This window comes from Gopherus evgoodei, chromosome 2 (genome assembly GCF_007399415.2).
Source record: "Gopherus evgoodei ecotype Sinaloan lineage chromosome 2, rGopEvg1_v1.p, whole genome shotgun sequence".
Taxonomy (NCBI): Eukaryota; Metazoa; Chordata; order Testudines; family Testudinidae; genus Gopherus; species Gopherus evgoodei.
Genome location: NC_044323.1, coordinates 17,283,787 through 17,300,589, shown reverse-complemented (window position 1 = coordinate 17,300,589; position 16,803 = coordinate 17,283,787). Strand labels below are relative to the sequence as shown.

Here is a 16,803-nt window from a genome sequence, read left to right as displayed (position 1 = left end):
TTGACTCCTTTTGTTTGTTTGGGGCTTGATTACCACCGACATCTGGTTCCTCAGCACCATCAGATCAGGTTATGGCATCCAGTCCTTTTCCATCCCTTCTCTCTGCCCTTCTATCCCATCCCTCTTCAGGGACCCCTCTCGTGAGACACTGCTCCTCGAGAAGATTCACTCTTTGGTCACAGTGGGAGTTGTAGAGGCAGTCCCTCTGCAGCACCAGGGCCAAGGGTTTTATTCCCGTAACATTCTGGTTCCCACATTCAAAGGAGGGGTGAGACTGATTCTCAGTCTCTGCAACCTCAACAGATATATCAAATATGTGGGATTTCGGATGGTCACTCTATCAGCTATTCTCCTGTGTTTAAATCAGAATGACTGGTTTGCTGCTTTGGATAGGGTGACCATATTTCCCTATGTTGAATATGAAATACCTGATAAAATTACTTGTATTCAAGCGAGTTCAATGGCAATCAGAACGATGCAGTACAAACATTCAGATTAACATCAGGTTGACCGAGCCTCTATTAAAAGGAAATACTGCGTAGCTGGATTCTTTTTATTTGTCTTCTTTTCTTTTAGGCTTTAGGGTTCACACAGGGAGGGGTTACACATACATGCGCACACACACCCCTACCCAACCCAACACAAACAGGGTGGGGGTGACATATACACACACTTCTGTTCACCTCTCTCACACGGGGGTAATGACTGACCAGCCTGACCCTCCCTACCCAGTGCTCTCCACTCTCCATGCTTGGCTAGGCTCCCGGGATGGGCCCGCCTCTCCTGGAATCTGGCTCTGCGTCTTCCAGAGGCAAAACGCAGGGTTGCATTGCTGGTCAGAACAGTTAGGTTAGGTTTTCTGTCAACATTCTGGAGTTTTGGGTTATTTACAATGCATGCCATGTCTTTCGAGATCATATCAGGAGCTCAGTGGTTCACATTGTTACAAACAACACCACCGCAATGTATTATGTGAACAGATGAGGAGCTTGCTTGACAGTGCTGTGTCAGAAAGCAATCAGGCTGGTGGTTTGCATCAGAGAGAACATTACTCTGGTGGTCGATTGATTACCTGAATCCCAGATTCACCTCAGCAGGAGTTTCTCCCTGAGGCATGAGTGGTTTCTGAAGCCCAGAGTCCTGTGTTCTATCTTTGCATTTTGGGATATCTCTATGATCGATCTGTTCACTATGAGAGACAACTAGAAATACTGTCTGTTCTCCAGGGGGCCTCAGTCCTGGCTTGCTGACCAGTGCCTTTCACCTGGGGTGAGATTAGGAATTCCTGTATGCTTTCCCTCTGATACTATTCATCCTGCAGGTAATCCTCAAACTCAAGTTGGACCATGCCAAGATCGCCCTCGCAGCTCTAGCATGGCTGAGGCAATGTATGTTCTCTAACCGTCTGGTGTTATCAGTTTGGCCTCCCATATCTCTCCCTCTTCATTCTGACCCAGCATCAAGGTCAGACCTTGTGTCCCATGCTCAGCTCTCTACTCCTCACTGCATAGCTGATCAATGGTTAGATGATGAGGAGGAAGAGAAGGAACACATTTTGTAGGCTGTTCGACAGATCTAACTTAATAGCAGGAAACCCTCCATCAGATTGGCCTATTTGACCAAATGAGAACTTTTTTGGTGTGGTCATTGGCTCTCCAGGTTCAGCTGATGTTGAGTGGAATTCAGGATGCCTTGGAGTACTTGTTGCATCTTCAGCTCTTGCACTCAGTTTGTTGAAGGTGATTTCAGCATTTCATCTGCCAATCCAGGGGAGGTTGGTGTTTTTGAATGCCATGGTTCTTGAAAGGAGTCCTTCATCTCCATTTGCCAGTGAGAGAACCAGTTTCTTTATGGGACCAGAATATGGTCTTAGCAGCTCTGATGGGACCTTCATTTGAGCCTTTGGCAACTTCTTTTCCTCTTCGTGTCAAAAGACTGCATTCCTGGTGGCTATAACATCCATGAGGAGAGTGTGAGAGTTGCAAGCTTTGATGGCAGAGCTTCTTTACATGTAGTTCTTTAAAGACAAAGTGACCTTGTGCCCACACTAAAAGTGGTGTCTCAGTTTCACTTGAACCAGTGTATCTACATGTCTTTTGTCCCAAGCTGCATTCAGTCTTGGAGGACCAGCCTCTTCATTTGATGGATGTTAGGTACTGTCTCTCCTTTTACCTGGAGAGGACTAAACCCTTTCATACTTCACCTTTTCAGTTCATGTCATATGCAGACTGGATGAAGGGACAAGCAGTCTCTCTTCGCAGGCAATGGCCAGGTGGATAACTTCCTGCATGAAGACTGCATATGAAATAGCACAAGCTATGCCCTCTCAAAGGGTGCAAGCTCACTCTACAAGGGCACAGGCTATGTCAGTGGTGTTTTTAAGTGACGTTTCAATATTGGATGTTTGCAGGTTTGCCACTTGGTCTTCTGTGCAAACATTTACCAACCATTATGCCATTACTGCGGCATCCAGAGCAAATGCAAACTTTGTTAGAGCAGTCTTGCAGTCCTTGTTTAAATAGCCACCAGGCTGCACCTACTGCAGATACTGCTTGTGAGTCAACAAAGTGGAATACACATTTGAATCTACTCAAAGAAGAAACAGTTACTTATCGTAACTGTGGTTCTTCGAGATGTGATGCAGATACGTATTTCACAACACACCCTCCATCCCCTCTGCATCGGAGTCTATGCTCATGATTTTTGGTGCGAAGGAACTGAGGAGTGTCGCAGAGGTGCTGCCTAGTGGAGCCAGGTGAGGGATTACACCCATGAGGTGCAAGCACTGCCCCCTCCAGTTAGTACTGCTAGGCAAAAGTGTCTGGCTCTGGTGCTCTGGGTGTGTACATATCTAAGTAGAATACACATCTGCATCACATCTCAAAGAACTGTTGTTACAATAAGTAACAGTTTCCTTTGACCAGCTCCTCCATAATAATACATGTTTAATATTAAAAGAGAAATAAAATGTATCTTCCGGAACACTCAGGTCTAGTGTTCATAGTATGTCTGAAGGAGATGTAGTGTGAAAGGGGCACCTAAAGGGCTGGGGGAAAGAATTATATCCTGTGAGAGTTCAGAAGAGCAAAATGTCTTTTTAATGGGTTAAGTGTAGGTGTCCTAGCATGCTCTTTTTAATATAAGTTAAAGCTAGAGTAACAACTTCTAACTATAGATACATGTGTTGGTAGGCTGTGAGAGAAAGGAAGAGGTGCATCACAGCACACTGGCTGAACTCCATCTTGAAGAAGAAGAAAATGATACCACCACATCGAGCCCTTCATTTTCCAGTGGCATTCCCACCAGGAGGAAAACCATGCTCTCAGCATGTAAGCAAACCCAATGTTAAAACAACTAGCATTTTCTTTAAAAGCTTAATTGCACCGAGTATTGAATATTTGTTGTATTGAGACTGCATGTCAGTATCTAGTGCATATCCAGAAAATACCTAACTGACTTTTCCCAGTGGTGGGATTGGCTTCAAATACATGTAAATAAAGGATTTTCTCTTGTTCTTACAAGTGGTAGTTAGAACTTTCCACTTGTATGGTGTGTACCATCCATTGATCTCAGTGTTTTATACATTAATGAGTTTTAAGCCTTACAATACCCTTTAATAGTTCTTCCTCTTACACATGAAGAAATTAAGGCACGAAGATTAAGCAAATTGTCCAAGATTGGACAGCAAGAATCAAGATTAGAATCGAGGTCCCCTGTTTTTTAACCACTAGACTGTGATCATTTTTCTCTAACTTCATAGATGCTGATGTTCTTGCAATTGTGGCAGTTTGTATGTTTTGGTTTTTAATGCTCAGTATTGAGAAATCCCAATTTGCAGGACAAAAAAAAATAATGAAACCTGTTCCTAGACTGGTAACTAACCATTCACAAACTCAAGAGATTGAATTTTGATACTTCAGGTTGAGAAATCATATTTTTTTTGAGTGCAGTGGATGGCATCTTAGTTGCACCACTTTCATTAACACTAATGGCAAAACCCGCTACAAAATATTGAACTTTCCCCATACAGGGCCTGATCCTGCAAACATTTGTGTATGAAGTCAGTGAGTAATGTTTACATGATTGGGGCCGAACCAGTAGTTTCAGTTCCTGTAACTTTTATGAGAAGATTTTGAATTCAAATAAGGAGGGACATATAGAATAGGAAATAGCACCATCCTATATACCTTTCTCCTAACTGGACAATGAAAGCTGGAAATTTTTTCAATGAACAGAATTTAGTGTTTGCATTGATGCCTAAAGCAGGCTTTTTAAAGGCAAAAAGCAAGCTTTTAATTTGGATGTTAAAATATAACTTTAATCTTGAGTGCCTTCTCAATGAAGAAAACTTCATGAGGACTTCTTAGAGGTCAGACAGCAATACATCAAGCAGTCAGTCAGCACTGTGCAGTTCATTGCAATATAGAAACTGATCTCTTTGGTTCCAGGTCTCAGTTACTGTGGTCCTGCACTTGAGCCGGGAGTATATTGGGGAGCAAAATTAGCTTGAAGTTACCTTTTGTGATCTCCATATTCTGATGCAGCTAGAGTCCTGCTGTGCTCCTGGTGTAAATTAGTCTAGCTTTAGGGCTCTAGGAAGGAGAGAACAGTTTAGTGCCACAGCCTCGGCATGTGGGGGTGGGAGAAATGCTGATGTAGAGCACCTGCTGAAGAGGTGCCCTATGCGTGGGCATTCTCAGGAGTCTGTTTCCAGTCCTCTGAGACTCCTTTTTAATGCTAGAGCTGCAGAAAAGGGCTGTAGGTATCTGAGAATTGGGCCCATGTATTATAATATGCATAAATAGCAATTTTAAGAATTATACAGGTACAGAAATTCAGGTTTGCTGTAGCCCAAACAAACACCGCAGTTGAAATGAGGTATGTTTCCTAGGAATCCTGGCAATCCTTTCTTAGTTCAGCAGTCGCATTCTTTGGTAGTCTTGGATAGCTGTCTTTTCTCATTATTGGTATGTTGGCACTGCATTTTAAAACCTATGGCAGAAAGTCTCAGAGCTCAGGTTGACGGAGTTGGTCTTGTGCTACATGACTAAATGCAGCTGTGTAGATGTTCGGGCCCAGGGTGGGCTTCATAGCCTGAGCTGCAATGTCTACATTGCTGTTTTTAGCATCATAGCGGAAGTGCAAGTCTGTAAATGTGGGCTCTGCGACTCGGTACCAGGGGTTTTAAAAGACAATGTAGACATAACCTTAGATTGTTTAGTTGCCAGCTCTCAGAATTAATGGCCTGATTTCAAGAGGCCTGATAGTTTCCTCATTTTGTAACTTGGATCTTCCACACACTCAAACTGTACACATGTTGAGTTGGGGGTGGTTAGAGAGGTTTTATTTCTTTGCTTTATGGTTTCTTAATTTCTGCTTGACATTAACTAATTTACATTCTCAATCTTTAATTCTTTTTTGTGCTTGTAAATTTGATATGTTTTGTGGATTCTTAAAATTACTCCTCTGTCCCCTCCCCTTATCAGATGTTTGCCAGGCAGCTAATAAAGACATGGACATGGACCTTGCTCCAAATTCAGACATGATGCAACATATGAGGCTCATAGGTAGACAAATGAGGACTTGGGAGAGAAATACCAAGGATTGCAATAAGACACAGTTACAAAACAAGGCTTGCACACATCTTGGCAATTTACTGTTCCAGGGCTTCATTATGACAATTATGACCATGTGGCTTTCTTTCAAAAGCGACCAATACAAAATCTATTTCCCAGAAAAATATATAATTCCAAAGAAGGAACTGAATTGATAGTTCAGTAGACTTAGCACAAAAGTGAGATAGGAATCCCATTGTTATAGTACTAACTCTGACACTGAGTCCTCCTGTGGCCTTTGGAAAGTCATTCCACTGCTTGGCCATAGTTTTCCCCACCTATAAAGTGGAACTAATTTGTATATTCTTATTCCAGTGCTGGTCCGTGGGTGTATTCCACATGTGGGTATGCATGCGCATCATGCTCCTGAGTCCAAAGATTTTAACAAGGAGTGTCCATCCACCCGCACATATGCAGTAGGTCTCCTTGTGCTCCTGAGCAAGCGTGTAACAGGAAGTGGAGATTGATGCCTTCTCAGTTCTTTCTTACTGCCAACATGGCCTCACTCAGAATCTAGTGTTCTCTTTTTCTTCAGTTTTTAGGAGAACCTGTAAATAAAATTGTAAATAATTATTCTTCTTAGATTTAATATTGTCATAGTTTTAGTGTAGTAAGTGTAGTTTCTTCCCTGGAGAAAGCCAAGCCTGAACAGGTGATTTACCCATATAGACACAACCTCCCCAGGGACCAATGGTACTCCATCCCCTGGGGTTCCCCACAAATGGCTCCTCCTTCTGGCACTATTGGGGACTGTGGGATCCCTATAACAGATGCCTAGGACCCACCCCGGAGTCTTTCCACTCTTCTCTTTCTTGCCAACATCTGGATCCCTCAGTGTACGAGGATATTGAACCAGAACCACAGGTACCGACAGTTCTGACAGGAATCTCCTCCTCTTCCTGAGGTGAGGCAGTCTCTCCTTTTTCTCCAACCCCACTGAACAACCATAGGGAATAAATACTAGGAATTGTTGCGAAGAGTGGCTAGCAATCCCCAGATACCTCTAGAGGAAGTTCAAGACCCACACCCCCGACGGCGGCTGAACATTCTGCAGCCTCAGGGCTAACCCTCCTGGTTAACAAGGCCATATTGGAACAGCGAGGTTGGTCTGGCATACCCCAGTATCCTGAGCCCCCACACCTAACAGGGCCAAGACGGGCTATTTTGTCCAGGCAAAGGGAGCCAAATTTATGTTCTCCCACCCTGCCCTCAATTTCCTGGTTCTATAGGCTGCTACAGAAAGGGCTAGGTCACAATACTTTTGGACCACCCCATCAGAGAAGGACTCCAAAAGACTACCTTTTGGGAAATAAGTACCTTCTCTTCTGTGGCTTGCAATTTTGTATTGTCGATTCCCACCCCTGCTAGCTAAGTACAACTTCAGCAACTATTCTAAACTGGTAGCCTCTCAGGACAAACTTTCACCTGAAGACAGACCCCAATTCCTCTCCCTTCTAAAGCAGGCAAGTTAGTGACTAAAACAGCCCTTCAGGCTATAGTTGATGTAGTGGATACAGCATCAAGAAATTTAGCCACTTGTATTATTATGAGAATGGATTCTTGGTTGCAATCCTTGGACTTTCCCAAGGAAGTGCAGAATAGTATCCAGGACCTTCCCTTTGATGAGTCGAACCGCTTTAATGAGAAAACTGATGACTCTCTTCATTTGTTAAAGAACCCTCCACTTCCTGGGGATCTATATACCAGCTCCAAGGAGGAGGCATCAGAGTCACACCAATAAACCAAGACCAACTCCTCCTTCTCATGCTTTCTATTACCAGTGTCCTGCCAAGTCTCCATGCAAACAGAAGACTCAGAGGCTCTGCTTTTCAGCCCTCTCTGCCACCATGATTGTGACCCATTCTCAGCCCCCTCCCTGGATCCACACTTACCATCACTTGTGCCACATACCCCTTCTCCTGCCACTTCTACAGGCCATCTTACTCTTTTTTTGCCCATAGTTGAGAGCTAATCATGACAGGCCGTTGGGTCTTGAAGGTCATCCTTCAGGCATACCCTATAAAGTTCTTCTCTTTCCCTCTTTACAAACCCTCTTCCTGGTCCCCCTTCAAGAAACCCTCTCGTGAGGTGATTCTTCAACAGGAAGTGGAATCCCTACTACACCAAAGGGCAATAGAACAGGTCCCACCTCAGAATCAAGGAAGAGGGTTCTAGTCTCTGTATTTCCTAGTTCCCAAAAAAGACAGAGGTTAGAGACCCAGTCTGTATCTTTGGCAACTCAACATCTTCATTCAGAAGTTGAGATTCAGGATTATTACATTGGCAGCAAGAATTCCCTATCTTCAGGAGGAGATGTGGTTCGCGGCTGTCGACATGAAGAAGGTATATTTTCATATAGACATTCATCCCTCCCACAGGAGGTTCCTACGGTTTATGGTGAGTCAAGAGCACTTCCAATTCCAAGTCCTCCCTTTTGGACTAGTGACAGTCTCCAAAGTGTTTACTAAAGTTTTTCTTTTTGGTGACGGCCCAGATGAGACCTCAGGGCCATACAGTTTTTCCATATCTGGCTCCTGGTAAGGTGCTGTCAATGGGAGGTCAGATCAGCTACACAATTCCTCATTCAGCTTCTCGCATCTCTGGGGATCTGTCTGAACAGAGAAAAGTCCATTTCATCCCTCACAAGGATGCTAAATTTTATTGGGTAACATTGGATTCTGTTTCTACAAGTGCCTTCCTTCCTCCCTGCAGAAAGATTCCAAATGATATGCATCCTGGTTTCTTTGATATCCTGCAGACCAAGAATTACAGTGAGAATGTCTATCCCAGTGAGGCCATTCATGTGACACCCTTTGTCAGGCTTCATCTATGATGCCTATAAGCCTGGCTCAGTTCAGTCTACTTGCTCAACAAGGACCACATCAACACCAACGTGACCATTTCTTCCAAGATCATCGCTTCCTTCATATGGCGGTTGTACCTAGAAAAGGTGAGAATGGGAGCCTCCTTCTCCACTCCCACTCCAGTTGATACTATTGTAACAGATGCTTTCCTTCTGGGGTAGGACACCCTCCTGAACAATCACACCAACAGAACATGTAGACCCCACAGGAGGCCAGACTACACATCAACATAACTGCAACTGTGGGCAGTCCGCCTCGTATGCAAGGCCTTCCTCCCACTCATATGTGCCTTCCATATCCAAGTGATGTCAGACAATATCATTGCCATCATCTACATAAACAAACGGAGAAGCAAGATCTCTCCCACTGTGTCTGAAAGCAGTGAGGCTTGGAACTGGTTCATCAGGCACAACATTCCTATCCAGGCAGCATAACTCCCAGATATTTGCAGCTCCTTAGCAGACAACCTCAGGAGGCACTTCTAGGCAGACTGCAAGTGGGAAATCCACAGCCTGTTCTGACCGTGGGACACATCTCCTGGGACCTCTTTGCATCCCAGACAGACAAAGACCCCCTTCCCCTGTATTGCTTCAGGGGAGCCATAGGCTGTGACTTACAAGGTTTCAGTATGCCTTTCCTCCCATTCCCCTGCTTCCACAGGTCCTGAGAAAGATATGTGCCACAAGGCCAGCATCATTCTCCTAGCACCCTGCTGGCACAGACAGTTTTGGTCCCCAGAGCTGTCAATGTCAGCCCATCCTCCAGTCAAGATCCACCCCTTCCCAGAACTCCTGACGCGGGACAGGGGCAGAATCAAAGACCCTAGCCTGATCTCGCTCCAAGGCCTTGTGTTTAGATGTATGTTGGAAGTAGAACACTCTTGTTATTCCCCTGGTGCAAGCTATGCTTACACAGAGTAGAAAAGATTTGACTAGGACTTGCTCTTTAGCTGAATGGAAGCATTTCTCCATCTTTGCACAGCACAATCAGTCTTACCCAGTCACTTCAAGCATCCTGATTGTTTTAGATTACCTCCTTTGGTCTTTTGATTGGCTTGTTATAAGCCCACCTTGCAGCCATTAGTGCCTTCTTCCCTCCAGTAGATGGGCACTCTGTTTTTACCCCCCCAACTATGACACAATTCATGAAGGGTCTCATTGAGGCCTTCCTGCCAGTTACTAAACCTATATTGCTATGGGATCTTAACCTTGTGCTGTCAAAATTCACCAGACCACTGTTTGAACTCTTAGCGACATGCTTCATGTCCCAGCTGTTCATCAAAGTAGTGTTTCTAGTGGCCCTTACTCTGGCCAGAAGGGTCAGCAAACTGGGAAACATCATGGCAGATCCTCCCTAGAGGTCTTTCAGAAGGAAAAGATATTGCTTCGCCTCCACCCTAAATTTCTCCCCATCGTCATCTCTCAATTTCACATCCACCAGTGTATTCACTTATCTGTTCTTTTTTCTAAAAATCCCATGCTTCTCCTGAAGAGAAGAGACTTCACTCCCTTGGCGTCCCACATGCTCCGGCTTTTTACCTGCAAAGACTCAAACCTATCAGAAAGTCACCAAAACACTCTATTGCAATTCCAGAGAGATACCGAGGTCAGGCCATATCCTCTCAAAGAATTTCCAAGTGGGTCATCTGTGCAGGAATTCCCATTGCAGGACACAGGTATAGCAGCTGCCTTGAGCTCCATACACATGTTTCCTAGACACTATGCACAAGTCCAGGCCTCTGTTGCAGATGTAGCAGTGGGATCTGCCATATTAAAAGCATCTTTGTTTCTGGCTTCCTCACACCCCTTTCCAGCCTGAGCACTGCTTGCCACTCACTTATGTGTGGAATATACATAGGGACCAGCACTCAAAGAAATGGAAGTTACTTACTGTACCTGGAAGTTCTTTGAGATGTGTGGTCCCTATCTGTATTCCACTACCCATCCTCCATCCCCTGTGATTTGCGGTAAGAAGAGGAACCAGGTGGGTGGCATCCACCCTCACTGCCTCTTATACCCTCACTCAGGAGCACAAGGAGACCTACTCTACTGGTGCAGTCCAACGGATACGGCTTGTTAAAATCTCTGGACTCCAGTGCATAGTGTGCATGTGTACCCATGTGTGGAATACAGATAGGGACCATGCATCTCTCAGAGAACTTCCAGTTACAATAAGTAACCTCCATTTCATTGAGACACATTGACAAGTTCACCAGGCTAGAGAAGAATAATCCCTTATTTATTTACAACCTGAGTGTAAATACTGCCTAGTTCTTTTATTATTATTATTATTATTATTATTATTTATTATTTATTAATTATAGCTCTTGTTCTTTTCTACGCTAGATTATCTCAGTGACAGGATTTGTTGATAGTGACAGAGATGATCTCAAACTAATGGCTTACCTAGCAGGGGCCAAATATACCGGCTATCTGTGTCGCAGCAACACAGTTCTCATCTGTAAAGAGTAAGTGGTTTATCTCAACAGCATTCACATTTTCAATAACATGTTTCCAGTCTAGCTACAAAATGATTCTTGATTATGTTAGTGACTTTCTTGCTATATGTTATTCATTTATAGGTATTTCATGATAAAGGCACTTATGTTTTAATTTATTATTTTCCTGGAGTGATCTAGACAACTGCAGTATGGATGCCCAGTTTTATTAATTATATTACTAAGTCCTGTTATATTCCAGTAATTTACAATTTTTTACTTCTGAGTTTAGAAAGCTAACTTTGGAGCCATTAAGTGTAAAGTTATTTCTCTTTAAGAGAGGATGCAGTTATTAGGCCATTTATAAGTAAATGATTAATACTAATTGGTTAAAAGGTCTTCAAATAGTGCCATTTTAGATCATCTGTTCTGGGCAGATATTCTAGCTCACCAACCATTCACGTCTATAGCAAAAATATCTCTTAGGAAAAGCACTTATTTGGCTGCAACTACCAATAAAAAAAAATCCATAGGGTAGGCTGAGAAGAGAATGTTGGTATTCTAGAACTTACTGAAGGAAGTGCCTTTTTAGTAATGTGTATATTTTCTTTCCCCCCCGGCACAATAAGGCCTACTGGGTTAAAGTATGAGAAAGCCAAAGAATGGAGGATACCATGTGTAAACGCACAGTGGATTTGCGATATATTGCTTGGAAATTTTGAAGCATTACGGCAGATTCAGCATAGCCGATATACAGTGTTCAATCTTCAGGACCCGCTTTCGCCTACTCAGCATCTAGTTCTAAACCTCCTGGGTAAGTGGGAATTTCCATTCAGATATCCTGTATACCACAGAGATTAGCCTACTGGATAACATAATTATACTCAGTCATGTTGGACTGTGTCATATCTTTTTTTTGTAACAAATTACTCACACGGTCCTTTATGTTTTTTCTTCACTTCTTGTAGATGCTTGGAGAGTGCCATTAAAGGTATCATCAGAGCTTCTGATGGTATGTTGATTTATTCTTCCAGTTGTGTTTTCAAATAGTTACTGCTAGGGCTTTGTTGTATCTGTATGAGAGAGTAGGTGAAAATCAGGATGGGCATGAACATGTATTTTTAAAAAAGCCTCCTTGCTGTATTTGATGATGTTCTCCATGTTAATTTATTTTCATGCTTCAGGTGAGTCAAAGAAGAAAAGAAATCATTTTGCAAAATCCAAGCAATTTTGAGTGCCCACTTGAAACCTCTTAAAGAGTTCTGGTTTTCAGAGGATCATTATTCAGCACTTTCTGAAACTGAGGTCCCTTTTAAGACTTCTCAGGTTGGACAGCCAAAATCATTAGTTACTTTTGAAAATCTTGGCCTTAATGCATAATATTTATACTGTGCAAAATTAAGGCAGAATTGTTCCATTCATATGGTTTCAAGTACTGTTATGCATACACAATATCAAGTCCCAAAACCATGGACTTGGTACCAAGTGAAAGGCATTTGTAATCTTATTTAAGAATATTATGTTTTAAAAAGTTATATTGATAAAAAATGTAGTAAGACTGTAGTGTAAACTGACAAAAGCAAGGAAATTTAGAGTGACTGTTCCACATATTCCTCACGTTTTCTTGATATTGCAATCCATACTGTAGGATATGTAAAAGTTCTTTTTATTTTATTTTATGTAGACTAATGTAAATACAAAAATTAAGGTTGAAGTGACAACTTCCACTCTGAATTTCCTTGTTTTTGTCAATGTATAATAACATTAACCTATTTTATGATCTTGAAAATTTTTAGACTAGGATTTCTCTAGCCATGTCAGGATCATTCTTTTAACAATTTCACAATGTTTGACTTGCTTTTATGGTTAATTCCAGTTTGCAGCAATGAATATACAGCTCAGTTGTACAGCAGATGGCATTTAGATAAAATTTCACATTGCACACACAATACTTGCCTTATCTTTTCTGTTCTGGATTATTTGTTATCTCAGTCTTATTACCATACTCTTTAGTAAGCAAGAGCTGATTAACTTTCTAATTCATTTGAACTTTTTTTAGCTGTCAAAATATTTTAAATAATTCCATTTTTTCAAGCACTCAGCAGTTGACAAAACCAGTACTAAAATATGCCTGACACCTGGCCTTAAGCCTGATGCCATCTTCCAGTTTTTGAAATTAATTTTAGATGCTTAGGAATATGGTCTTGTGTGCCTGCACTATTTGGTACTTACCACAATATTTATGGAGGGACTGATTGACTAAGTAGGCAGCAATACGATATGCAGCCTCAATTTCTAGGTTGCCAGCTGAAATGTAGCCTGTGCTAGCACATATTTTTCATCTGTGTGTAGATTTAGTTGTCTTCATATATTTTAAAATAAGTGTTCTTAACCTTTTTCTTTCTGATGCCCCCACAACATGCTATAAAAACTCAATGGCCTGCCTGTGCCACAACTGTTTTTCTACATACAAAAGCCAGGGCTGGGGTTAGGGGGTGACAAGCAGGGCAGTTGCCTGAGACCTCATGCCACAGGGGGCCCCGCAAAGCTGATTTGCTCAAGCTTCAGCTTCAGCCCCAGTGGCAGGGCTCAGGGCCCCAGGCTTCAGCACCGCACCGCACAGATTTGGCTTTCTGCCCTAGGCCCCAGCAAGTCTAACGGCGGTCCTGCTCGGCAGACCCCCTGAAACCTGCTCGTGGTCTCCCACGGGTCCCTGGAGCCCTAGTTGAGAACCACTGCTTTAAAATATAGTAATTAAAGGTTTTATTGTGAAACAGAAAAACTAGGATGGTTAAGCAGAAAGTTTGTGCTTACTTCAGACACTAATGTATGGTGGCCTAATTGCAGGGTGTGAGATTGCCCCTGAAACCAAAGCAAAATGAATCGAGTCTTCAGCCTTCTTCTAAACGGGCAAGGTAAGAATAATTGGCTACCAGTGACAAAAGCTCATTAACTTCCTTTTGCACAGGACTTCTGTTTCTTTTGTTATTAAAAAAAAACTTGAGAATGTCCACAAAACTGTCCATTAGCTGTCAGCCTGGAACCATCAAATCCCTTACTTACTAAGATGGTTGTATCTGGCAGAAATGGCTACATGTTGCCAATAGGGCTGTCGATTAATCGCAGTTAACTCACATGATTTAACTAAAAAAAAATCGCAATAAAAAAATTAATTGCGTAATTGCACTGTTAAACAATAGAATACCAATTGAAATTTATTAAATATTTTTGGATGTTTTTCTACATTTTCAGATATATCAATTTCAATTACAGCACAGAGTACAAAGTGTATAGTGTTCACTTCATACTATTTTTATTACAAATATTTGCACTGTAAAAATGATAAAAGAAATAATATTTTTCAATTCACCTCATACAAGTACTGTAGTGTAATTTCTTTATTCTGAAAGTGCAACTTACAAATGTAGATGTTTTGTTACATAACTGCACTCAAAAACAAAACAGTGTAAAACTTCAAAGTCAGGTCCACTTGGTCTTACTTCTTGTTCAGCCAATAGCTAAGAGAAACAAGTTTGTTTACATTTACAGGAGATAATGCTGCTCACTTCTTAATTACAATGTTACCTGAAACAGGTGAACAGCTGTTGCATGGCACAGTTGTAGCCAGCATCGCAAGATATTTATATGCCAGATGCACTAAAGATTCATGTGCCTCTTCATGCTTCGGCCATCGTTCCAAAGGACATGCATCCATGCTGATGACGCTCGTTTAAAAAAAAATACATTAATTACATTTTGACTGAACTTCTTGGGGGAAGAGTTGTTTGTCCTCTGCTCTATTTTACCTGCATTCTGCCATGTATTTCATGTTATAGCAGTCTCGGATGATGACCCAGCACATGTTCGTTTGAACAACACTTTCACTGCAAATTTGACAAAATGCAAAAAAGATACCAATGTGAAATTTCTAAAGATAGCTACAGCACTCGACCCAAGATTAAGGAATCTGAAGCGCCTTCTAAAATCTGAGAGGGATGAGGTGTGGAGGAACACTGGTGCCGAAACTACAGACACCAAACCACCAAAAAAGAAATCAGCCTTCTGCTGGTGGCATCTGACTCAGATGATGAAAATGAACATGCATCGGTCCGCATTGCTGTGGATCGTTATCGAGCAGAACCCATCAGCATGGATGCACGTCTCCTGGAAGAGTGGTTGAAGCATGAAGGGACATATGAATCTTTAGCGCATCTGTCTCCTAAATATCTTGTGACGCCGGCTACAACAGTGCCATGCGAACGTCTGTTCTCACTTTCAGGTGACATTGTAAAGAAGAAGCAGGTAGCATTATCTTCTGCTAATGTAAACAAACTTGTTTGAGCAATTGGCTGAAAAAGAAGTAGGACTGACTAGACTTGTAGGCTCTAAAGTTTTACATTGTTTAATTTTTGAGTGCAGGCTTTTTGTACATAATTCTACATTTGTAAGTTCAATTTTTACGATAAAGAGATTGCACTACAGTACTTGTATTAGGTGAATTGAAAAATACTATTTCCTTTGTTTTTTTTACAGGGCAAATATTTGTAATAATAAATATAAAGTGAGCACTGTACACTTTGCATTCTGTGTTGTAATTGAAATCAATATATTTGAAAATGTAGAAGACATCCAAAAATATTTAAATACATGGTATTCTATTATTGTTTAACAGTGCAATTAATCGCGATTAATATTTTTAAAAGGATTAATTGAGATTTTTTTAATCACTTGACAGCCCTAGTTGCACTGGAGGAGATGGAAAAAAGAGAGCACACCCAGGTAGTGAACTAGAAAGAGAGAGGGGAAGAGAGAATAGAAAGAGGATGTGGAGACATTGTGGGGGAGAAATTAGAGAGGCAGAGAACTAGGGGCAGAGGGAAGAAAGCAGAGACAGTGAAAGGAAATGGGAAGAGAAGTGGAGAGGAAAACATGGAAATAAAAAATAGAAAGTAAAACTGGAAAAAGGATTTAAAAAGCCAGTGGAACGTAGAAAAGGTTGGGAGAGGAAGAGAGAATGGACAAAAGAAAGTGAAATGGAAACAACATATTCACATAAAAACATAATTGCAAAGGGCTCTTTTTAAATAAACTAAAAAGTGAACTCATGAGCCTTTCATGAATCAGAGACTACATCGTCTTGTGAGAGTTTTCTTCACCTTGTCTCCAAAACTGGGTCCAGCAATTGAGCAGAGACTTCTAAAGAGTTAGCATTCATGGCACAAATAATATGTTGCCTGTTAATATAAATGCTTAACTCTAAGATTAAAATCATGCTGGATGATTAGTTTGACGTTGGTGATTTTCTCTAGGGAATCATTCTGCCATTCACTGTGTAAAGTCTACAATCCTTTATAATGGTGAAAGTGTAAATAAGAAAAGCAGCCAGAGTATCCGATATGTTTCTGGAAAAGCACTGCAGCTTAGGAAGCCTTTTTGGAGATAGTCTGAGCTCCACTGGGTCAGGACTGTGCTCAGTCTGTTCCTTGTACCAACTTAAGCACATCTTGTTCTCAGGTTGGCAACCTTTTATCAAAAAGCCATAAAGCCTGCAAACCTTTACTTGTGTGAGTAGTCCCATGAGTAAAAGTTTGCAGGATTGTGCTTCAGTGGTTTTAAAATAAAAACATTGGTCCTAGTCATCATGATGTCCTGTATTTTTCTATTTTGTAGAATTGAGGACATACCACCACCTACTAAAAAGCTCTCACCAGAATTGACCCCAATGGTGCTCTTCACAGGATTTGAGCCTACACAAGTCCAGCAGTATATCAAGGTGACTTTCATATTTGTCACTTATGCACAATATTTTGGAACATTTAGCAACTTCAGATTATTTTCCCTAACCCATCAAGTGTAATTTGTGTCTACAAGACTTTATCAGAACAGG

General features: G+C 41.7%; 1 protein-coding gene across 1 annotated transcript in view; it reads left to right on the top strand.

The window, feature by feature from the left end:
• The window catches only part of PAXIP1 (PAX interacting protein 1), a 110,734-nt gene that overhangs the window by 60,231 nt on the left and 33,700 nt on the right, over nt 1-16,803 (top strand). The window contains exons 10-15 of the mRNA XM_030550082.1: nt 3,192-3,329; nt 10,825-10,946; nt 11,546-11,730; nt 11,885-11,928; nt 13,764-13,831; nt 16,587-16,689. Coding sequence (XP_030405942.1) covers nt 3,192-3,329; nt 10,825-10,946; nt 11,546-11,730; nt 11,885-11,928; nt 13,764-13,831; nt 16,587-16,689 — 660 coding nt within the window. The remainder of the gene's footprint in view (nt 1-3,191; nt 3,330-10,824; nt 10,947-11,545; nt 11,731-11,884; nt 11,929-13,763; nt 13,832-16,586; nt 16,690-16,803) is intronic.